Raw genomic sequence first — 25,798 nt, forward strand, 5'->3', positions numbered from 1 at the left:
AGACCTGATTGGTGGAGTGCTGCAGAGAAAGTTGTCCTTCTGGAATGTTGTCCCATCATAACAGAGGAACTCTGGAGCTCTGTCAGAGTGACCATCGGGTTCTTGCACACCTCCCTGACCAAGGCCCTTCTCCCCCAATTGCTCAGTTTGGCAGGGCGGCCAGCTCTAGGAAGAGTCTTGGTGGTTCCAAACTTCTTCCATTTAAGAATGATAGAGGCCACTGTGTTCTTAGAGACCTTCAATTCTGTAGACATTTTTTGGTACCCTTCCCCAGATCTGTGCCTCGACACGATCCTGTCTCTGAACTCTACGAACAATTCCTTCTGACATGCACTGTCAACTGTGGGCAGGTGTGTGCCTTTCCAAATCAATTTAATTTACCACAGGTGGATTCCAATCAAGTTGTAGAAACATCCCAATGATAATCAATGGAAACAGGATGCACCTGAGCTCAATTTTGAGTCTCATAGCAAAGGGTCTGAATACTTATGTAAATAAGTTATTTTATTTGTAATAAATTTGCAAAAAAAAACGGTTTTCGCTTTGTCGTTATGGGGTATTGTGTGTAGATTGCTGAAGATGCATTTTAGAATAAGGCTGTAGCGTAAAACAAAATGTGTTAAAAAGTGAAGGCATCTGAATACTTTCCGAAGGCACTGTACACATCTATACATTCACAACCACTCTAGGGAACAGGACAGGAGGTCAGTTTGAATTACTGTACAGTCTGATGATGAATATAGAATGCTGGGACCCAGAGGTATTGTACAGTCATGTATCTAGAGATAGCAATACTGTCAGGTGGTAGTATACTTTAAATACTGTCACGTGGTAGTATACTGTAAATACTGTCAGGTGGTAGTATACTGTAAATACTGCCAGGTGGTAGTATACTGTAAATACTGTCAGGTGGTAGTATACTGGAAATACTGTCAGGTGGTAGTATACTGTAAATACTGCCAGGTGGTAGTATACTGTAAATACTGTCAGGTGGTAGTATACTGTAAATACTGTCAGGTGGTAGTATACTGTAAATACTGTCAGGTGGTAGTGTACTGTAAATACTGTCAGGTGGTAGTATACTGTAAATACTGTCAGGTGGTAGTATACTGTAAATACTGTCAGGTGGTAGTATACTGAAAATACTGTCAGGTGGTAGTGTACTGTAAATACTGTCAGGTGGTAGTATACTGTAAATACTGCCAGGTGATAATATACTGTAAATACTGCCAGGTGGTAGTATACTGTAAATACTGCCAGGTGGTAGTATACTGTAAATACTGCCAGGTGGTAGTATACTGTAAATACAGCCAGGTGGTAGTATACTGTAAATACTGCCAGGTGGTAGTATACTGTAAATACTGTCAGGTGGTAGTATACTGTAAATACTGTCAGGTGGTAGTGTACTATAAATACTGTCAGGTGGTAGTATAATGTAAATACAGCTCCAGAGATGTGGTGGTTTGAGTTTAGTTTGTTTTTACAGGGACAGTGCACATTAATCAATGTTTCAGTAAAAGTGCCGGTTTTAGCCAGCCGGCTAATTTTCAACCGCAGTCCCTGGGCAGGTTATTAAAAACAATTACAATACAGACAATCAATGAGCAGTGAGCACACGCAGAGCAACATAGGACAAGCAAGACATAGCATACAAACAGAGCAACATAGAACAAGCAAGACATAGCATACAGACAGAGCAACATAGGACAAGCAAGATGTAGCATACAGACCGAGCAACATAGGACAAGCAAGATGTAGCATACAAACAGAGCAACATAGAACAAGCAAGACGTAGCATACAGACAGAGCAACATAGGACAAGCAAGATGTAGCATACAGACAGAGCAACATAGAACAAAAAGCAACAAGACAAAATCCATAAAAGCAACAAAGTGTTTCCATACCTCACAAGCTACAGACAACAGACAACATGGAAAGCGGCAATACACAGCTAGGGATTATGTTCACAAATCTGATTGACCTTTAGCCATGTCTTCATGCATTTTGTGAAAGTGTGATATGTGGTGCAGTTATGTGTGTCTGATGGTAGTGTATTCCAGACATGGGAAGCTCTCACAGAGAAAGCGGATTTACTAAAGGTGTTTTTCCTTAAGGGAACTATACAGTCACCTCTCATGGCAGACCTTGTGGATCTGCTGCCATATGTTTGGGTTTTCTGTTTAACTAAAGTACTGAGTGGAGGGGGAGCCAGGACATTTAGGATCTTGAATACAAGACATGCGTCGGTGTATTGCACAAGATTTTCCCAACTCAGGAGCTCATGCTTTCTGAGGATGTAACAGTGATGGTGGCTATTGGGCTTCCTATCAAGCACTTTGAGAGCCTGTTTGTAGACAGGCTGAATAGGTTTTAATGTTGTACAGCAAGCTTGGGCCCAACTAGTCAAGCAGTATGTTAAGTGTGTGGGGGGGGGGGGGGGGGGGGTATCATAGATTTAAAGTACAGTTTTGCTACCTCTGTAGTCAAACAATTTCGTATAAATCGGAAATTAGCTAGGTTGAATTTGGTTATTTGAATTACCTTTTTCACATGCTTTTTAAAAGAGAGGTTGGAATCAAGTATGATGCCAAAGTACTTCAAATCAGATACCACCTGGAGCTTCTCCCCTGATACACAGACATCTGGTTCAGTAGCATCTGTTGCCCTCTTTGTGAACAACATGCAAACAGTTTTTTTCACATTGGGATGCAAACATGAGTCACTGAGCCACTTTGTAACCTGGACCATTACATTAGTGAGTTCTTGTGCAGCTTGTTGTTTGCTCTTTGCATGCACATATATCACTGTATCATCTGCATACATTTGAACTTCAGACCCAGTACAGACAGAAGGCAGATCATTAATGTACAGGCTGAACAGGAGGGGCCCCAGTATTGACAGAAGGCAGATCATGAATGTACAGGCTGAACAGGAGGGGCCCCAGTATTGACCCTTGGGGCACACCCACATCATAGCTAAGAGTGGGCGACAGCTCATTGCTCACTCTTACACATTGAGTTCTGCCTTCAATGTATGATTTCATCCATCTCAAGGCATCGGGGGAAAAGTTGAACTTGGACAATTTTGTGATGAGAATCTCATGGTTTACAGTATCAAATGCCTTCCTTAGGTCCAGAAACACAGCCCCAACAACACCCCCTTCTGGGGTTCACTTCTTACTGAAGATGTTTTTCTCCAATCCTTTGAGTCTATTCATCAGATAAATATCTTGGACAGAATATCCCCCCCATGCGTTTCTTAAAGCTGACACTTTGTTTCTTCTCACCTTTAATAGTACTGTTTGATTGAAGTTATATTTTACTGGGTAGAAGCATCTATTTTTTGGGGGGGGCCTGGCTGCTCTGTGATTGTAACACAGTTGGTTTAGCTACCAGGCTGGTCTGGGCTGGCTGCTCTGTGATTGTAACACAGTTGGTTTAGCTACCAGGCTGGTCTGGCCTGACTGCTCTGTGATTGTAACACAGTTGGTTTAGCTACCAGGCTGGTCTGGGCTGGCTGCTCTGTGATTGTAACACTGTTGGTTTAGCTACCAGGCTGGTCTGGGCTGGCTGCTCTGTGATTGTAACACCGTTGATTTAGCTACCAGGCTGGTCTGGGCTGGCCGGTCTGTGATTGTAACACAGTTGGTTTCACTACCAGGCTGGTCTGGGCTGGCCAGTCTGTGATTGTAACACAGTTGGTTTAGCTACCAGGCTGGTCTGGGCTGGCTGCTCTGTGATTGTAACACCGTTGGTTTAGCTACCAGGCTGGTCTGGGCTGGCTGCTCTGTGATTGTAACACAGTTGGTTTAGCCCCCAGGCTGGTCTGGGCTGGCCGGTCTGTGATTGTAACACAGTTGGTTTAGCTACCAGGCTGGTCTGGGCTGGCCGGTCTGTGATTGTAACACAGTTGGTTTAGCTACCAGGCTGGTCTGGGCTGGCCAGTCTGTGATTGTAACACAGTTGGTTTCACTACCAGGCTGGTCTGGGCTGGCTGCTCTGTGATTGTAACACAGTTGGTTTAGCTACCAGGCTGGTCTGGGCTGGCCGGTCTGTGATTGTAACACAGTTGGTTTAGCTACCAGGCTGGTCTGGGCTGGCCAGTCTGTGATTGTAACACAGTTGGTTTCACTACCAGGCTGGTCTGGGCTGGCTGCTCTGTGATTGTAACACAGTTGGTTTCACTACCAGGCTGGTCTGGGCTGGCCGGTCTGTGATTGTAACAGTTGGTTTAGCTACCAGGCTGGTCTGGGCTGGCTGCTCTGTGATTGTAACACAGTTGGTTTCACTACCAGGCTGGTCTGTGCAGTCAGCAGGATGTTATAGTCTCTGTCCAGATACACTTGACCATCATATACTATGAACCCTTGAGGGATTGCTGATGCTAATACTTTCAACTAGAGGTCGACCGATTATGATTTTTCAACGCCGATACCGATTATTGGAGGGCCAAAAAAGCCGCTGCCGATTAATCGGCCGATCTTTATATATATATTTGTAATAATGACAATTACAACAATACTGAATGAACAATGAACACTTATTTTAACTTAATATAGCTCATCAATAAAATCAATTTAGCCTCAAATAAATAATGAAACATGTTCAATTTGGTTTAAATAATGCAAAAACAAAGTGTTGGAGAAGAAAGTAAAAGTGCAATATGTGCCATGTGTCACGATCGTCATAATAATTGGACCAAGGCGCAGCGTGAGTAGCGTTCCACATCTTTATTATAATGTGAAACTTCATCAAAATACAAAAACAATAATGATCAAACGAAACGTGAAGACAGTGAAGTGCAAATAGGCACCTACACAAAAACAAGATCCCAACAAAACACAGTGGGGAAATGGCTGCCTAAATATGATCCCCAATCAGAGACAACGCTAAACAGCTGCCTCTGATTGGGAACCATACCAAACATACCAACATAGAAATAAACAACATAGAACACCCCCAGTCACGCCCTGACCTACTATACCATAGAGAACCAAGGACTCTCTATGGTCAGAGCGTGACACCATATAAAAAAGCTAACGTTTAAGTTCCTTGCTCAGAACATGAGAACATATGAAAGCTAGTGGTTCCTTTTAACATGAGTCTTCAATTTTCCCAGGTAAGAAGTTTTAGGTTGTAGTTATTATAGGAATTATAGGACTATTTCTCTCTATACCATTTGTATTTCATATACCTTTGACTATTGGATGTTCTAATAGGTACTTTAGTATTGCTAGCCTAATCTCGGGAGTTGATAGGCTTGAAGTCATAAACAGCACAATGCTTGAAGCACAGTGAAGAGCTGCTTGCAAACGCAGGAAAGTGCTGTTTGAATGAATGCTTGCGAACCTGCTACTGCCTACCACCGCTCAGTCAGACTGCTCTATCAAATCATAGACTTAATTATGATATAATAAACACACAGAAATACGAGCCTTAGGTCATTAATATGGTCAAATCCAGAAACGATCATTTCGAAAACATAACGTTTATTCTTTCAGTGAAATACAGAACCGTTCTGTATTTTATCTAACGGGTGGTATCCATAAGTCTAAATATTGCTGTTACATTGCACAACCTTCAATGTCAATGTTAATTCCGTAAAATTCTGGCAAATTAGTACGCAACGAGCCAGGCGGCCCAAACTGCTGCATATACCCTGACTCTGTGTGCAATCAACGCAAGAGAAATGACACAATTTCCCTAGTTTAATATTGCCTGCTAACATGAATTTCTTTAAACTAAATATGCAGATTTAAAAAATATATACTTCTGTGTATTGATTTTAAGAAAGGCATTGATGTTTATGGTTAGGTACATTCGTGCAATGATTGTGCTTTTTTCGCAAATGCGCTTTTGTTAAATCATCCCCGTTTGGCAAAGTTGGCTGTCTTTGTTAGGAAGAAATAGTCTTCACAGTTCGCAACGAGCCAGGCGGCCCAAACTCCTGCATATACCCTGACTCTTTTGCACAGAACGCAAGAGAAGTGACACAATTTCCCAAGTTAAAAGAAATTCATGTTAGCAGGCAATATTAAGTAAATATGCAGGTTTAAAAATATATACTTGTGTATTGATTTTAAGAAAGGCGTTGATGTTTATGGTTAGGTACACATTGGTGCAACGACAGTGCTTTTTTCGCGAATACGCTTGTTAAATTGTCACGTCCTGACCAGTAGAGGGAGTATTTGTATTATATATTTGGTCAGGACGTGGCAGAGGGGTATTTGTTTCATATGGTTCCGGTTGTGTGTGTAGTATATAAGGGGTGTTTGGTTTATCTAGTCCGGGGTTTTTGTGTATGTTCTAGTGTTGGTTTTCTATGGTTTTCTAGTTTGTATATTTCTTTGTAGTCTGTGTGGCTCTCGATCAGGAACAGCTGTTCATCATTGTTCCTGATTGGGAGTCATATTTAAAATGCTTGTTTTCACCTGTTTAGTTGTGGGTAGTTGTAGTTTGCACTGCTGTGAGTATAGCCTGTGAAACTGTTGTCTGTCCTTCTTTTCTATTGTTGTTTTTGAGGTTCTCTTTATTTAATACATTATAAAGATGAGCATCCACATTCCTGCTGCGTTTTGGTCATCAATACACAACGACACCCGTGACATAAATCACCCGTTTGGCGAAGTAGGCTGTGATTCAATGATAAATTAACAGGCACCGCATCGATTATATGCAACGCAGGACACGCTAGATAAACTAGTAATATCATCAACCATGTGTAGTTGACTAGTGATTATGTTAAGATATATTTAATGCTAGCTAGCACCTTACCTTGGCTCCTTGCTGCACTCGCATAACAGGTAGTCAGCCTGCCACGCTGTCTCCTCTTGGAATGCAATGTAATCGGCCATGATCGGTGTCCCAAAAAATGCCGATTACCGGTTGTTACGAAGACGTGAAATCGGCCCTAATTAATCGGCCATTCCGATTAATCGGTCGACCTCTACCTTCAACCCACCAACAAAAAAAACAAGCTAGCTGGCCTAAAGCCTATGAAGAAGAGATCAACCTCAAACTTCATGGATTTCTGCTATTCTTCTTTACGTATTAGGTTTTCTTTGACAGGGCCATTAAACATTAATCAACATTTGTAAACAGATTTACATCCCTACATTCTGTCACCTGGCACTTTCCGTTTCTCCCACCCCCAGGACTAATTCATCGGAGTCGTAGTAATAGGCAGTAATTAATTCATTTTCTCAGGCCACAAAACAATCAGCTTCATCACCAGTACTGCTCAGTGAGTGAATGAATAATGTGGCAGATTGTTGGTTTCTGTATCCTGTAGACTACACTACTTCCCCATTGGGCACAAACTGGGCACAACATTACTTCCACATAATTTCAGCAAAACACTGCAATGTGATGACATTGAATCAATGTGGAAAACTGATTTGATTTATAAAAAGTCATCAATGTAAAGGAATTTTGTGAAGTTAGTATTTTTTTTTCACGTAACTTTTAACCCAAATTCAGTGACATGGTAAAAAAAATTTGGGGGGGGGATTTCAAATTGAATTCACGTTATTTGACAACTTAAATCAAATGTTAAAACTAGACATTTTACTGACTTCTGTTCCCAGTGGGTCTCTACTATAGAAAACCTCCTTACCCAGTGGGTCTCTACTGTAGAAAACCTCCTTACCCAGGGAGTCTCTACTATAGAAAACCTCCTTACCCAGTGGGTCTCTACTGTAGAAAACCTCCTTACCCAGTGGGTCTCTAATTTAGAAAATCTCCTTACCCAGTGGGTCTCTCTGTAGAAAACCTCCTTACCCAGTGGGTCTCTACTGTAGAAAACCTCCTTACCCAGTGGGTCTCTACTGTAGAAAACCTCCGTACCCAGTGGGTCTCTACAGTAGAAAACCTCCTTACCCAGGGGGTCTCTAATGTAGAAAACCTCCTTACCCAGTGGGTCTCTACAGTAGAAAACCTCCTTACCCAGTGGGTCTCTACTCCAGAAAACCTCCTTACCCAGTGGGTCTCTGCTCCAGAAAACCTCCTTACCCAGTGGGTCTCTACTCCAGAAAACCTCCTTACCCAGGGAGTCTCTACAGTAGATTACCTCCTTACCCAGGGAGTCTCTACTGTAGAAAACCTCCTTACCCAGGGAGTCTCTACTGTAGAAAACCTCCTTGCCCAGTGGGTGTCTACTGTAGAAAACCTCCTTACCCAGGGGGTACCAATCACTCACCTTTATGTTGTTTAATGTCATAAGGGTGTTTGATAACTGAACCTAATATTTCTACCTCCCAGACAGATCACCATAGAGGAAGGAGAACAGCGGGCCAAGGAGCTCAGCGTCATGTTTATAGAGACCAGCGCCAAGACAGGCTACAACGTCAAACAGGTTAGTGTTTATTGAGACCAGCGCCAAGACAGGCTACAACGTCAAACAGGTTAGTGTTTACAGAGACCAGCGCCAAGACAGGCTACAACGTCAAACAGGTTAGTGTTTATTGAGACCAGCGCCAAGACAGGCTACAACGTCAAACAGGTTAGTGTTTATTGAGACCAGCGTCAAGACAGGCTACAACGTCAAACAGGTTAGTGTTTACAGAGACCAGCGCCAAGACTGGCTACAACGTCAAACAGGTTAGTGTTTATAGAGACCAGCGCCAAGACAGGCTACAACGTCTAACAGGTTAGTGTTTATTGAGACCAGCGCCAAGACAGGCTACAACATCAAACAGGTTAGTGTTTATAGAGACCAGCGCCAAGACAGGCTACAACGTCAAACAGGTTAGTGTTTATTGAGACCAGCGTCAAGACAGGCTACAACGTCAAACAGGTTAGTGTTTACAGAGACCAACGCCAAGACAGGCTACAACGTCTAACAGGTTAGTGTTTACAGAGACCAGCGCCAAGACAGGCTTCAACGTCTAACAGGTTAGTGTTTACAGAGACCAGCGCCAAGACAGGCTACAACGTCTAACAGGTTAGTGTTTATAGAGACCAACGCCAAGACAGGCTACAACGTCTAACAGGTTAGTGTTTACAGAGACCAGCGCCAAGACAGGCTACAACGTCAAACAGGTTAGTGTTTACAGAGACCAGCGCCAAGACAGGCTACAACATCTAACAGGTTAGTGTTTATAGAGACCAGCGCCAAGACAGGCTACAACGTCTAACAGGTTAGTGTTTATTGAGACCAGCGCCAAGACAGGCTACAACATCAAACAGGTTAGTGTTTATAGAGACCAGCGCCAAGACAGGCTACAACGTCAAACAGGTTAGTGTTTACAGAGACCAGCGCCAAGACAGGCTACAACGTCAAACAGGTTAGTGTTTATAGAGACCAGCGCCAAGACAGGCTACAACGTCTAACAGGTTAGTGTTTATAGAGACCAGCGCCAAGACAGGCTACAACGTCAAACAGGTTAGTGTTTATAGAGACCAGCGCCAAGACAGGCTACAACGTCAAACAGGTTAGTGTTTACAGAGACCAGCGCCAAGACAGGCTACAACGTCCAACAGGTTAGTGTTTATAGAGACCAGCGGCAAGACAGGCTACAACGTCTAACAGGTTAGTGTTTACAGAGACCAGCGCCAAGACAGGCTACAACGTCTAACAGGTTAGTGTTTATAGAGACCAGCGCCAAGACAGGCTACAACGTCAAACAGGTTAGTGTTTACAGAGACCAGCGCCAAGACAGGCTACAACATCTAACAGGTTAGTGTTTATAGAGACCAGCGCCAAGATAGGCTACACCGTCAAACAGGTTAGTGTTTATTGAGACCAGCGCCAAGACAGGCTACAACGTCAAACAGGTTAGTGTTTATAGAGACCAGCGCCAAGACAGGCTACAACGTCAAACAGGTTAGTGTTTATTGAGACCATCGCCAAGACAGGCTACAACGTCAAACAGGTTAGTGTTTATTGAGACCAGCGCCAAGACAGGCTACAACGTCAAACAGGTTAGTGTTTATTGAGACCAGCGTCAAGACAGGCTACACCGTCAAACAGATTAGTGTTTATAGAGACCAGCGTCAAGACAGGCTACACCGTCAAACAGGTTAGTGTTTATAGAGACCAGCGTCAAGACAGGCTACACCGTCAAACAGGTTAGTATTTATAGAGACCAGCATCATCTTTATGTATTATTAGCAATATGCTTTAAATGACCTTAAACATCTCCTTTAAGTGCTCTATACTATGTACAAAAAAAGAAGATGGTATGTGTTAAAAAGTTAAGTTTATTCAAAAATTGTATTTTACCTTTATTTAACTCGGCAAGTCAGTTAAGAGCAAATTCTTATTTTACAATGACAGCCTAGGAACAGTGGGTTAACTTGCCTTGTTCAGGGGCAGAACGACAGATTTGTACCTTGTCAGCTCGGGGATTTGAAGTTGCAACCTTTCGGTTACTAGTCCAACGCTCAACGACTAGGCTACCCTCATTGTTATTGTCTGTAGAGCAAGTCCTCACTGGGAGATCAATTCAGTAGTCTAAACAGAGGAGGGCAGGAATCGACAGGAAGAAAAACACAAGCAAAAGTAATACTGTAGTATGATCCCCTATAGGACTGGCAATCTCTCCTGTTATAGTGTATTATCGCATATAGGACTGGACATCTCTCCTTGTTATAGTGTAGTATTATCCCCTATAGGACTGGCCATCTCTCCTGTTATAGTGTATTATCCCATATAGGACTGGACATCTCTCCTTGTTATAGTGTAGTATTATCCCCTATAGGACTGGCCATCTCTCCTGTTATAGTGTATTATCCCATATAGGACTGGACATCTCTCCTTGTTATAGTGTAGTATTATCCCCTATAGGACTGGCCATCTCTCCTGTTATAGTGTAATATCCCATATAGGACTGGACATCTCTCCTTGTTATAGTGTAGTATTATCCCCTATAGGACTGGCCATCTCTCCTGTTATAGTGTATTATCCCCTATAGGACTGGCCATCTCTCCTTGTTATAGTGTAGTATTATCCCCTATAGGACTGGCCATCTCTCCTGTTATAGTGTAGTATTATCCCCTATAGGACTGGCCATCTCTCCTTGTTATAGTGTAGTATTATCTCATAAAGGACTGGCCATCTCTCCTTGTTATAGTGTAGTATTATCTCATAAAGGACTGGCCATCTCTCCTTGATATAGTATCCTAAAAAGAAAGCTGAAATGTCTTCAGTCAATAAGTATTCAACCCCTTTGTTATGGCAAGCCTAAATACGTTCAGGAGTAAAAATGTGCTTAACAAGTCACATAATACGTTTCATGGACTCACTCTGTATCCAATAATCATGTTTAACATGAGTTTTAAATGACTACCTCATCTCTGCACCCCACACATACAATTATCTGTAAGGTCCCTCAGTCGTGTAGTGAATTTCAAGCACAAAGACCAGGGAGGTTTTCCAATGTCTCGCAAAGAAGGGCACCGATTGGTAAAAATTAAGAAAAAAAAGCAGACACTGAATATCCCTTTGAGCATGGTGAAGTTATTAATTACACTTTTGATGGTGTATCAATACACCCAGTCACTACAAAGATACAGGCGTCCTTCCTAACTCAGTTGCCGGAGAAGAAGGAAACCGCTCAGGGATTTCACCATGAGGCCAATGGTGACTTTAAAACAGTTTCAGAGTTTAATGGCTGTGATAGGGGAGAACTGAGGATGGATCAACAACATTGTAGTTATTCCACCATTCTAACCTAAATGACAGAGTGAAAAGAAGGAGGCCTGTACAGAATAATAATATTCCAAATATTTCATCCTGTTAGCAACAAGACACTAAGGTAATTCTGCAACAAATGTGGTAAAGAAATTATCTTTATGTCCTGAATGCAAAGCGTTATGTTTGGAGCAAATCTACCACAACACATCACTGAGTACCACTCTTCATATGTTCAAGCATGGTGGTGGCTGCATCATGTTATGGGTATGCTTGTCATCAGCAAGGACTAAGGAGTATTTTAGGATAAAAATAAACAGAATAGATCTAAGGCAAAATCCTAGAGGAAAACCTGGTTCAGTCTGCTTTCCACCAGACACTGGGAGATGAATTCACCTTTCAGCAGGACAATAACCTAAAACACAAGGTCAGATATACACTGGACTTGCTTACCAAGATGACATTGAATGTTCCTGAGTGGCCTAGTTACAGTTTTGACTTAAATCGGCTTATACACTGAACAACAATGTTAAGGCTACATGTAAAGTGTTGGTCCCATGTTTCATGAGCTGAAATAAAATCTGTCTGATATTTTCCATACGCACAAAAAGCTTATTCTTGTCAAATGTTGGGCACAAATTTGTTTACATCCCTGTTAGTAAGCATTTCTCCTTTGCCAAGATATTCCATCCACCTGACAGGTGTGGCATATCAAGAAGCTGATTAATCAGCATGATCGTTACACAGGTGCATGTTGTGCTGGGGACAATAAAAGGCCACTCTAAAATGTGCAGTTTTGTCACACAATACAATGCCACAGATGTCTCAAGTTTTGAGGGAGCATGCAATTGGCATGCTGACTGCAGGAATATCCACCAGAACTGTTGCCAGATGATTGGATGTTCATTTCTCTACCATAAGCCGCCTACAATGTCATTTTAGAGAATTTGACAGTACGTCCAACTGGCCTCACAACCGCAGACCATGTTTATGGTGTTGTGTGGGTGAGCGGTTTGCTGACATCAGCGTTGTGAACAGGTAACTCTGTTCACAATGCTGACGTTAGCAAACCACTCATGATGGAGGTGGAGTTATGGTATGGGCAGGCATAAGCTACGGACAATGAACACAATTGCATTTTATCGATGGAAATTTGAATGCACAGAGAAACCGTGACGAGATCCTGAGGCCCATTGTTGTGTCATTCATCCGCCGCCATCACTTCATGTTTAAGCATGATAATGCACGGCCCCATGTTGCAAGAACATGTACACAATTCCTTGAAGCTGAAAATGTCCCAGTTCTTCCATGGCCTGCCTACTCACCAGACATGTCACCCGTTGAGCATGTTTGGGATGCTCTGGATCAACGTGTACGACAGCATGTTCTAGTTCCCACCAATATCCAGCAACTTCGCACACCCATTGAAGAGGAGTGGGACAACATTCCACAGACCACAATCAACAGCCTGATCAACTCTATGCGAAGGAGATGTGTCATGCTGCATGAGGCAAATGGTGGTCACACCAGATACGGACTGGTTTTCTGATCCACGCCCCTACTTTTTTTGTAAAGGTATTTGTGACCAACAGATGCATATCTGTATTCCCAGTCATGTGAAATCCATAGATTAGGGGCTAATGAATTTATTTATATTGACTGATTTCCTCATATGAAATGTAACTCAGTAAAATATTTGATGTTGTGTTTTTATTTTTGTTCAGTATAAATTACCTTGAAAATCTATGGTAAGACTTGAAAATGGCTGTCTAGCAATGATCAACAAGAAACTTGACAGAGATTGAAGAATTTAAAATAATAATTTGTAAAGCTCTTAGAGTCGTACCCAGAAAGACTCACAGCTCTTAGAGACGTACCCAGAAAGACTCGCAGCTCTTAGAGACGTTCCCAGAAAGACTCACAGCTCTTAGAGACGTTCCCAGAAAGACTCACAGCTCTTAGAGACTTACCCAGAAAGACTCACAGCTCTTAGAGACTTACCCAGAAAGACTCACAGCTCTTAGAGACTTACCCAGAAAGACTCACAGCTCGTAGAGACTTACCCAGAAATACTCACAGCTGTAATCACTGCCAAAGGTGGTTCTAACATGTATTGAATGTTGTGAATAGTTTTGTAAATGAGATATTTCTGTATTTCATTTTCAGAAAATTTGCACACATTTCTAAAAATATGTTTTCACTTTGTCATTATGGGGTATTGGGTGTAGATGGGTGAGAATTATTATTTTGTATCCATTTTGAATTCAGGCTGTAACACAACAAAATGTTGAATAAGTCAAGGGGTATGAATACTTTCTGAAGACACTAATATTTCTTATCACACAATGAATGTCCCACACCTTAATATGACATTTAGTGTTGACAAGTTTTAGGAAATAAATCTGTTAATTCATAGTAACTTGCAAAAGAAAGCCACGAAAAGGCCTAGCCTTTCAATGCATGCCACCAGGCCCATTCTCCTGCTTTACTTCAGGACCACTGTACACTAATGGAACAGATGACCAGAGCACAACTGATAAAACACAAAGACACATAATCCTGTTTCTAAACACTGTTGTGTTAACACTGCCTGCTTGGCCATGGCATAGCAGCCCAGACCATTGTAAACGCATACTATTCATACCAGGCAAGGGGTTCATTTGAGCTGCTGCGCTGTTTATAACCATTCTGATTAAATCTAATATCTGTCATTCGGGAGGTTTAGTGAATAGCTGTATTACAGTTAAATGCTAAACCTGTTTTTTTTTTTGTTTAATGTTTCGTTTTTACTAGAATGCAAAAATGTCGAGAGAGAGAGAGAGGGGGAGAGAGAGAGAGAGAGAGAGAGAAACATTGACAAAGCGAGAGAGAGAGAGAGAGAGAGAGAGAGAGAGAGAGAGTGAGAGAGAGAGAGAGAGAGAGAGAGAGAGAAACATTGAGAGAGAGAGAGAAACAGAGAGAGAGAGAGAGATCGTTACAACACTGTATATAGACATAATATGACATTTGAAATGTCTTTATTCTTTTGGAACTACTGTGAGTGTAATGTTTACTGTTCATTTTTATTGTTTATTTCACTTTTGTATATTATCTACTCCACTTGCTTTGGCAATGTTAACATATGTTTCCCATGCCAATAAAACCCCTTGAATTGAATTGAATTGAATTGAGAGAGAGAGAGAGAGAAACAAAGAGAGAGAAACAAAGAGAGAGAAACATAAAGAGAGAAACATAAAGAGAGAAACATAAAGAGAGAAACATAAAGAGAGAAACATAAAGAGAGAAAAAGATTGAGAGAAACAGATTGAGAGAGAGAAACATTTGAAAAGTACCAAAATTGAATGAACCATTTATAATTTGAGAGGTATTACATGTTGTATCTGCTCTCCTACCCACATTAGATGATAGTTTATGGACCCGTTTGTCTTAGGGCTCCTGGTCTAATGGCTGCCTCTCCCTGGCTGCCTCTCCCTGGCTGCCTCTCCCTGGTCTAATGGCTGCCTCTCCCTGGCTGCCTCTCCCTGGTCTAATGGCTGCCTCTCCCTGGCTGCCTCTCCCTGGCTGTCTCTCCCTGGTCTAATGGCTGCCTCTCCCTGGATGCCTCTCCCTGGTCTAATGGCTGCCTCTCCCTGGATGCCTCTCCCTGGTCTAATGGCTGCCTCTCCCTGGATGCCTCTCCCTGGCTGCCTCTCCCTGGTCTAATGGCTGCCTCTCCCTGGCTGCCTCTCCCTGGTCTAATGGCTGCCTCTCCCTGGCTGCCTCTCCCTGGCTGCCTCTCCCTGGTCTAATGGCTGCCTCTCCCTGGCTGCCTCTCCCTGGCTGCCTCTCCCTGGCTGCCTCTCCCTGGTCTAATGGCTGCCTCTCCCTGGCTGCCTCTCCCTGGCTGCCTCTCCCTGGTCTAATGGCTGCCTCTCCCTGGCTGCCTCTCCCTGGTCTAATGGCTGCCTCTCCCTGGCTGCCTCTCCCTGGTCTAATGGCTGCCTCTCCCTGGCTGCCTCTCCATGGCTGCCTCTCCCTGGCTGCCTCTCCCTGGCTGCCTCTCCCTGGTCTAATGGCTGCCTCTCCCTGGTCCATATATTCATGTCCAGCCCCCTGTGTGTTTTATCATCCAGAATAAAAGCAGCAAGGTCTTGGGTATGTCTGTGCTGTTTGGCACCATTAGGAGCCAGGGAACAGGGCCCAGGGAATAGCGATGAGTGTGTTCCTGGGTAACGCTATACTGACCCTAGTTTCAAATAGCACCCTAGTCCCTTTATAGTGCACTAGTTTTGACCAGGAACCGTAGGTGCACTATGTAGGGAATAGGGTATAATTTGGGAAATAGACACAGTCTCAGGTGGCTTCAAGGCGGAATTGACCAATAGCGCCTCAGATAAATGGAGGCTGACAAGGTTTTGGATCACCAGATTACTTTATAATGGATTTTTTTTTTCTCCCAAATCAAATCAAATTTTATTGGTCACATACACATATTTAGCAGATGTTATTGTGGGTGTAACGAAATGCTTGTGTTTGTAGCTCCAACAGTGCAGTAATATCTAACAATTCACAACAATACATATACAAATCTAAAGTAAAAGAATGGAATTAAGAAATATTAGTATGAGTAATGTCGAAGTGGTATTGACTAAAATACAGTAGAATACAGTATAAACATATGAGATGACTAAAGCAGTATGTAAACATTATTAAAGTGACAAGTGTTCCATTATTGAAGTGACCAGTGATTCGAGGTCTATGTATATAGGGCAGCAGTCTCTAAGGTGTAGGGTTGAGTAACCGGTTGGTAGCCGGCTAGTGATGGCTATTTAACAGTCTGATGGCTTTGAAATAGAAGCTGTTTTTCAGTCTCTAGGTCCCAGCTTTGATGCACCTGTACTGACCTCGCCTTCTGGATGATAGCGGGGTGACCAGGCAGTGGCTCGGGTGGTTGATGTCCATGATGATCGTTTTGGCCTTCCTGTGACATCGGGTGCTGTAGGTGTCCCGGAGGGCAGGCAGTGTAACCCCGACGATGCGTTGAGCAGTCCGCACTACCCTCAGTAGAGCCCTGCAGTTGCGGTCAGTGCAGTTGCCGTACCAGGCGGTGATACAGCCCGACAGGATGCTCTCAATTGTGCATCTGTAAAAGTTTGTGAGGGTCTTAGGTGCCAAGCCGAATTTCTTCAGCCTCCTGCGGTTGAAGAGGCGCTGTTACGTCTTCTTCACCACGCTGTCTGTGTGGGTGGACCATTTCAGAGTGTCGGTGATGTGTACACCGAGGAACTTGAAGCTTCTCCACTGCGGTCCCGTCGATGTGGATATGGGCGTGCTCACTCTGCTGTTTCCTGAAATCCACAATCAGCTCCTTTGTTTTGTTGACGTTGAGTGAGAGGTTGTTTTCCTGGCACCACTCTGCCAGGGCCCTCACCTCCTCCCTGTAGGCTGTCTCGTCAATGTTGGTAATCATGCCTACTAATGTTGTGTCGTCTGCAAACGTGGTGATTGAGTTGGACATTTACTCCTGAGGTGCTGACCTGTTTCACCCTCTACAACCACTGTGGTTATTATTGTTTGACCCTGCTGGTCATCTATGAACATTTGAACATCTTGGCCATGTTCTGTTATAATCTACACCCGGCACAGCCAGAAGAGGACTTGCCACCCCTCATAGCCTGGTTCCTCTCTAGGTTTCTTCCTAGGTTCTGGCCTTTCTAGGGAGTTTTTCCTAGCCACCGTGCTTCTACATCTGCATTGCTTGCTGTTTGGGGTTTTAGGCTGGGTTTCTATACAGCACTTTGTGACATCAGCTGATGTAAGAAGGGCTTTATAAATACATTTGATTGATTGATTGAGTTGGAGGAATGCGTGGCCACACAGTCATGGGTGAACAGGGAGTACAGGAGGGGGCTGAGCACGCACCCTTATAGGGCCCCAGTGTTGAGGATCAGCGAAGTGGAGATGTTGTTTCCTACCTTCACCACCTGAGGGTGGCACGTCAGGAAGTCCAGGACCCAGTTACACAGGGCGGGGTTGAGACCCAGGGCCTCCAGCTTGATGATGAGCTTGGAGGGTACTATGGTGTTGAAGGCTGAGCTATAGTCAATGAACAGCATTCTTACATAGGTATTCCTCTTGTCCAGATGGGAAAGGGCAGTGTGCAGTGTGATGGCATTTGCATCGTCTGTGAACCTATTGGGGCAGTAAGCAAATTGAAGTGGGTCTAGGGTGTCAGGTAAGGTAGAGGTGATATGATCCTTGACTAGTCTCTCAAAGCACATGATGACAGAAGTGAGTGCTACAGGCGATAGTCATTTAGTTCAATTACCTTCGCTTTCTTGGGTACAGGAACAATGGTGGACATCTTGAAGCAAGTGGGGACAGCAGACTGGGATAGGGAGAGATTGAATATGTCCGTAAACACTCCAGCCAGCTGGTCTCCACATGCTCTGAGGATGCGGTTAGGGAATGCCGTCTGGGCCTTGACATCCTTGCGAGGGTTAACACGTTTAAATGTCTTACTCACATTGGTCACGGAGAACGATAGCTCACATTCCTTGGTAGCGGGCCACGTCGGTGGTACTGTGTTATCCTCAAAGCGGGCGATGAAGATGTTTAGCTTGTCCGGGAGCAAGACGTCGGTGTCCGCGACGTGGCTAGTTTTCCCTTTGTAATCAGTGATTGTCTGTAGACCCTGCCACATACGTCTCATGTCTGAGCCTTTGAATTGTGACTCCACTTTGTCTCTGTACTGACGTTTTGCCTGTTTGATTGCCTTATGGAGGGAATAACTACACTGTTTGTATTCAACCACATTCCCAGTCACCTTGCAATGGTTAAATGCGGTGGTTTGCACTTTTAGTTTTGCTTGAATGCTGCCATAGATCCACGGTTTCTGGTTTTCGTAAGTTTTAATAGTCACAGTGGAAACAACATCCCCTATACACTTCCTGATGAACTCAGTGTAACGGCTGTCGGGAGAAAGAGTAGACCAAGGCACAGCGGAGTTAGTGTTCATCATGATTTTAATTTAATAAAGAACACTACACAAAACAAAACGAGAAAACTGACAGGTGCAAAACACTAACAGAAACAATTACCCACAAAACCCCAATGGAAAAACAGGCACTTATGTGTGACTCCCAATCAGCAACAACACTCTACAGCTGTGCCTGATTGGAAGCCACACGGCCAAAATCAATGAAACAAACCAACATAGAAAAATGCACATAGAACGCCCACCCAATGTAACACCCTGGCCTAACCAAAATAAAGAACAAAAAACCCCTCTCTATGGCCAGGGCGTTACACTCAGTCACCGTGTCAGCATATACGTCAATGTTATTCTCAGAGGCAACCCGGAACGTATCCCTGTCCACGTAATGAAAACAATCTTGAAGCATGGATTCTGATTGGTCAGACCAGCGTTGAATAGACCTTAGCACGGGTACTTCCTGTTTGAGTTTCTACCTATAAGAAAGGACGAGCAAAATGGAGTAATGGCCTGATTTGCCGAAGGGAGGGTGGGGGAGGGCATTGTAGGCATCCCAGAAGTTGGAGTAGCAGTGGTCGAGTATTTTAGCAGCACGAATACTGCAGTCAATATGTTGACTTCGGTAGCGTTTTCCTCAAATTTTCTTTGTTAAAATCCCCACTACAATAAATGCGGCCTCAGGATATGTGGTTTCCAGTTTGCACAAAGTTCAGTGTAGTTCCTTGAGGGCCGTCGTGATATCGCCTTGAGGGGGAATATACACGACTGTGACTATAACCAAAGAGAATTGATTGTGAGGTATTCTAGGTCGGGTGAACAAAAGGACTTGAGTTTCTGTACGTTATTACAATCACACCATGAGTAGTTAATCATGAGACATGCACCCCCGCCTTTCTTCTTCCCGGAGAGTTCTTTATTCCTGTCTGCGCGATGTACTGAGAACCCAGCTGGCTGTATGGACGGGGACAGTATATCCGGAGAGAGCCATGATTCTGTGAAACAGAGTATGTTACAGTCCCTGATGTCTCTCTGGAAGGAGATCCTCGCACTGAGCTCATCTACTTTATTGTCCAGAGACTGAACATTAGCGAGTAATATACTCAGAAGCAGTGGACGGTGTGCATGCCTCCTGTGTCAGACTAGAAGTCCACTCTGAATACCTCTTCTCTGGAGGTGATGTCTTGGAGCAACCTCTGGGATAAGTTCAATTGCCCTGGGGGGTACGAACAAAGGACACAATTCGGGAAGTTGTATTCCTGGTCGTAATGCTGGTAATGCTGGTGAGTTACCGGCTGTATGTAATAACACAAAAAACATTCTGGGTTAATAATGTAAGAAATAACACACACAAAAAACGAAATACTGCAAAGTTGCTTAAGAGCTAGAAGCAGAGCTGCCATGTCTGTCATGTCTTAGGAGCTAGAAGCATGTCTGTCAGGTCTTAGGAGCTAGAAGCAGAGCTGCCCTGTCTGTCATGTCTTAGGAGATAGAAGCAGAGCTGCCATGGCTGTCGGCACCATCTTGCCAGGGGAGCCCATTCGACCAGGGTCTCATTTACAATGGTGCCCTGAGGTAAACAATTTAAACAAATTCAACATTGGACAGGAAATAGCGCAGTAGCTCGCTCATGTCACGTCCTGACCAGCAGATGGAGCTGTTGTTGTAGTTTTGGGGTCAGGACGTGGCAGTCTTGTGTGTGTGATTGTTCTGTGTTGGTCTTGTGACTCCTGATCAGGAACAGCTGGGGATCGTTGTTCCTGATTGGGAGTCATATATGTAGGAGTATGTTTGTCACTTGGTTTTGTGGGTAGTTGTTTTTGCACTGCGTGTTGTGTGCCTGCAAAACTGTTCCTGTCGTATATATTGTTTGTATTGTTAAGTGGATGCTCTACTCCTTTATTTTAATTAAAGATGAGTATTCACATACCTGCTGCGCCTTGGTCCATTTCTACAGAAGACAGCCGTTACAGAACTACCCACCAAAGGACCAAGCAGCAGAAGAGGAGGAAGCCACAGGAGAAGAAAATGGAAGAATGGACCTGGCAGGACGAAAGAAAATTCTGGGCGGACAAGTTAAGGGAGCTAAGGGAACCCGAGAGGCAGCCCCAAGATTTTTTTTGGGGGGGGCACACGGGTAGTTTGGCCAGGCCAGGGAAGAGCCGTAAGCCAGCTACCCGTGACTACAGGGAGGTGCGTACGAGGTGGAGGGCGTCATGTTACGCTGAGGTGCGCACCATCTCGCCTATACGGACGCACAGCCCACTTCGCCCAGTACCAGCGCCCCGCAGGTGCCAGGGCAAGGGGAGCATCGAGCCGGAAGGGGTGATGCCAACCCTGCACTCAAGACCGCCAGTGCGCCCTTTCGGTCCGGTGTTTCCCGCTAGACACACTAGCATGGAGGTGCGTGTCTCCAGGCTGGTACGTCCAATACCTGCCCCACGCATCAGGAGTCAACAGTCGTCATCAGAGCTGCCCGCCAGTCAACAGTCACCAGAGTTGCCCGCCAGTCAACAGTCGTCAGAGCTGCACGCCAGTCAACAGTCGTCGGAGCTGCCCGCCAGTCAACAGTCGTCGGAGCTGCCCGCCAGTCAACAGTCGTCGGAGCTGCCCGCCAGTCAACAGTCGTCGGAGCTGCCCGCCAGTCAACAGTCGTCGGAGCTGCCCGCCAGTCAACAGTCGTCGGAGCTGCCCGCCAGTCAACAGTCGCCGGAGTGGCCGGACTGCGCTGAACTGCCGGAGTGGCCGGACTGCGCTGAACTGCCGGAGTGGCCGGACTGCCCTGAACTGCCGGAGTGGCCGGACTGCCCTGAACTGCCGGAGTGGCCGGACTGCCCTGAACTGCCGGAGTGGCCGGACTGCCCTGAACTGCCGGAGTGGCCGGACTGCCCTGAACTGCCGGAGTGGCCGGACTGCCCTGAACTGCCGGAGTGGCCGGACTGCCCTGAACTGCCGGAGTGGCCGGACTGCCCTGAACTGCCGGAGTGGCCGGACTGCCCTGTTCTGCCGGAGTGGCCGGACTGCCCTGTTCTGCCGGAGTGGCCGGACTGCCCTGTTCTGCCGGAGTGGCCGGACTGCCCTGTTCTGCCGGAGTGGCCGGACTGCCCTGTTCTGCCAGAGTGGCCGGACTGCCCTGTTCTGCCGGAGTGGCCGGACTGCCCTGTTCTGCCGGAGTGGCCGGACTGCCCTGTTCTGCCAGAGTGGCCGGACTGCCCGGTTCTGCCAGAGGTGCCCGCCTGCCCTGATCTGCCAGGGTGCCCGGCCTGTCAGGATCAGCCCGAGTGGTCCTCCTGCCCTCCGGTCCAGCCCGAGTGGTCCTCCTGCCCTCCGGTCCAGCCCGAGTGGTCCTCCTGCCCTCCGGTCCAGCCCGAGTGGTCCTCCTGCCCTCCGGCCCAGCCCGAGTGGCCCGCATGCCTTCCGGCCCAGCCCGAGTGGCCCGCATGCCTTCCGGCCCAGCCCGAGTGGCCCGCATGCCTTCCGGCCCAGCCCGAGTGGCCCGCATGCCTTCCGGCCCAGCCCGAGTGGCCCGCATGCCTTCCGGCCCAGCCCGAGGGGCCCTCCTGCTCTCCGGCCCAGCCCGAGGGGCCCTCCTGCTCTCCGGCCCAGCCCGAGGGGCCCTCCTGCTCCCCGGCCCAGCCCGAGGGGCCCTCCTGCTCCCCGGCCCAGCCCGAGGGGCCCTCCTGCTCCCCGGCCCAGCCCGAGGGGCCCTCCTGCCCCCCGGCCCAGCCCGAGGGGCCCTCCTGCCCCCCGGCCCAGCCCGAGGGGCCCTCCTGTCCCCCGGCCCAGCCCGAGGGGCCCTCCTGTCCCCCGGCCCAGCCCGAGGGGCCCTCCTGTCCCCCGGCCCAGCCCGAGGGGCCCTCCTGTCCCCCGGCCCAGCCCGAGGGGCCCTCCTGTCCCCCGGCCCAGCCCGAGGGGCCCTCCTGCTCTCCGGCCCAGCCCGAGGGGCCCTCCTGCTCTCCGGCCCAGCCCGAGGGGCCCTCCTGCTCCCCGGCCCAGCCCGAGGGGCCCTCCTGCTCCCCGGCCCAGCCCGAGGGGCCCTCCTGCCCCCCGGCCCAGCCCGAGGGGCCCTCCTGCTCCCCGGCCCAGCCCGAGGGGCCCTCCTGCCCCCCGGCCCAGCCCGAGGGGCCCTCCTGTCCCCCGGCCCAGCCCGAGGGGCCCTCCTGTCCCCCGGCCCAGCCCGAGGGGCCCTCCTGTCCCCCGGCCCAGCCCGAGGGGCCCTCCTGTCCCCCGGCCCAGCCCGAGGGGCCCTCCTGTCCCCCGGCCCAGCCCGAGGGGCCCTCCTGTCCCCCGGCCCAGCCCGAGGGGCCCTCCTGTCCTCCGGCCCGGCTCGAGGGGTCCGTCTGCCTGGCGCAGCTATCGGCTCCACCGAAGTGGGCGACGCCGAGGGTGGAGCAGGGTCCACGTCCTGCACCGGAGCCACCTCCAGGATAGGTGGGTTGGGGAGGGAGGGTGTAGCACAGTGCCGTCGTTGACGGCAGCCACCCTCCCTTCCCTCCCTTATTGTTTAGGGGTTATTGTTTATGGGTTTTGTTGGGGATTTTGTTTGTTGGTGTTTTTTCGTTGTTAGGTGCATTCCGGGGTCTGCACCTTGAGGGGGGGGTACTGTCACGTCCTGACCAGCAGATGGAGCTGTTGTTGTAGTTTTGGGGTCAGGACGTGGCAGTCTTGTGTGTGTGATTGTTCTGTGTTGGTCTTGTGACTCCTGATCAGGAACAGCTGGGGATCGTTGTTCCTGATTGGGAGTCATATATGTAGGAGTATGTTTGTCACTTGGTTTTGTGGGTAGTTGTTTTTGCACTGCGTGTTGTGTGCCTGCAGAACTGTAGCTGTTGTCACTTTGTTTGTATTGTTAAGTGGATGCTCTACTCCTTTATTTTAATTAAAGATGAGTATTCACATACCTGCTGCGCCTTGGTCCATTTCTACAGAAGACAGCCGTTACAGCTCACCATTAAAAATACGTAGTTTTATTAGACAATTTTAAAATATTAAAATAAATGTTTTTAATAATACAGGTTACAATAAAAAAATAAAAAACATTTCAATACTACAATACATGTTTATATTTAATCAAAACAGATGCGATTCTCATTTTACAAATTCAACATTAGACTCCTAATCTGCCTTAGTGGCACCAGGGAATTGAGACCCAGCGAGTTCTGCAAGTTATTCAAAAAATGGGGGTGGGGGGTTTAACCTAATTTGGTGGAGACCCGAGGGGTGAACGGGTTTTGGTAACACATGTTTTTATGCTTTAACACTGAAGTTAGGTAAGTCGGGAAGCTTGTGTAGTAGGGACTTGTAAACAAAAAGGGGATAGTGAAGTGATCTACAGGACTTTAATGAGGATCAGCCAAACTTTTGAAACAGGAAGCAGCGAGGAGTATTAAAACTGTCACTTGTAATAAAGCGAAGGGCGTTATATTAGACGGCATTAAAAAGTTTAAGAGTAGTGGCTGCTGCATTCTGGTAAATAGTGTCACCCTAGTCAAGAACTGTCAGGAAAGTTTTAGGGAGAGACGAGATCTATTTCAAAAAAAGGAATCCACTTTAAGTCTGAGCATCAGTATATTTTGGGGATTCTTGTCAATCCAAATGCCCAGATATTTATAGGCGGGAACCCGATCGATGGGAGAACCATTCAATGAATAAATATGTAGTCCATCTGAAAATGTTTTGCGAGAATTAGAGAACATCATACATTTAATCAAGTTTCAGAAGCTTTATGCTTTAGAAATGGCCAGCAAAGAAACAAGAGGCAAAATAAATAATATCTTCATCCAGACTAAGTGGATTTGTAGCTGCTTTTATGCTTTTTAAATGACAGAGCTGTATGCTTTCTTGTGTCGTGCTTTTATCTAATATTTCATGTCCAGGTCTGTGAAGGTCAAATGTGGATATTTTTTGATAGATTGCTTGTAGGAACAATAGCTAAAAATCCCTTCAAACCAAACACATTAAATGACCGCCCTGACATTTGTTTCAGTGACACTCCTTTAGTGCGTCCTAAATGGCTTTAATGGGGCCTGGTCAAAAGTAGTGCACTACTCCCCTATAGGGCCTGGTCAAAAGTAGTGCACAACTCCCCTATAGGGCCTGGTCAAAAGTAGTGCACTACTACCCTATAGGGCCTGGTCAAAAGTAGTGCACTACTCCCCTATAGGGCCTGGTCAAAAGTAGTGCACTACTCCCCTATAAGCCCTGGTCTAAAGTTGTGCACTATAAAGGGAATTGCCATTTGGGACAGCAGTACTTGTTATAACCTTTGGCAGATTGAGGTGATTCGTCACGGTGTAGTAGCTCTGCAGGTACCTTGGTTCTGTCTGGTCGTTTTCCACTATAGTAACAAGCTGAGAGACCAGCCTCTGGGAAGTCATTGAGTAGCTCTAATGATCCATCCCTCTTCCTCCTGTACTATGAGAGATCACAGATGTACTATAATTGACTTGAATGTAATGAGAGGGCAGTAGTCCCCAGAATGGCTCCCCAGAATGGCACCACAGATCTAAGTAGTGTGACCGAGAAGGTATGTCAAGCTGGCTGTCACCCAATTCATCCAGACTGAAATAGGGTATGTCAAGCTGGCTATCACCAGTGTGACTGACTGGCTTACTGACTGTGTGACTGACTGGCTTACTGACTGTGTGACTGACTGTGTGACTGACTGACTGACTGACTGACTGACTGACTGACTGACTGTGTGACTGACTGACTGTGTGACTGACTGACTGACTGACTGACTGACTGACTGACTGACTGACTGACTGACTGTGTGACTGACTGACTGACTTTTATAATGTGTGAGCTATATCCCTGGCCCAGTGCATGATGGAGCTTCCTTTCTCAGCGAGGTGATTGGGTCGTCCACAGGTGAGGGAGATGAATGGATGAGACATTCTCTCTGTCTGTTGGGTAGCAGACAGACTCTCCCAGGTTATGGACATAGCATGAGTCACAGTGTACTAACTCTCTCACTCTCTGTCTGTCTCTCTCTCCCTCCCCCCTTTCTCTCTCTCTCCCTCTCTGTCTCTCTCTCTCCCTCCCTCCCCTCTCGCTGTCTCTATCTCGTCTCTCTTTCACTCTCTCTCTTTCTCTCTCTCTCTCCGTCTTTATTTATTTATCTCTCTCTTGCTCTTTCTCTCTCTGTCTGTCTGTCTCTCTCTCCCCCCCTTCCCTCTATCTCTTTGTATCTATCTC

General features: G+C 46.3%; 1 protein-coding gene across 2 annotated transcripts in view; it reads left to right on the top strand.

Moving 5' to 3' along the window:
• Window positions 1-25,798, top strand: part of LOC106560618 (ras-related protein Rab-6B) — a 180,750-nt gene that overhangs the window by 114,584 nt on the left and 40,368 nt on the right. For both annotated transcript variants that reach the window (XM_045687974.2, XM_082957104.1), the window contains exon 6: window positions 8,259-8,352. In XM_045687974.2, the coding sequence (XP_045543930.1) occupies window positions 8,259-8,352 (94 nt within the window). The remainder of the gene's footprint in view (window positions 1-8,258; window positions 8,353-25,798) is intronic.

The sequence above is a fragment of the Salmo salar genome, chromosome 10, assembly GCF_965601325.2.
Source record: "Salmo salar chromosome 10, fSalSal1, whole genome shotgun sequence".
Taxonomy (NCBI): Eukaryota; Metazoa; Chordata; class Actinopteri; order Salmoniformes; family Salmonidae; genus Salmo; species Salmo salar.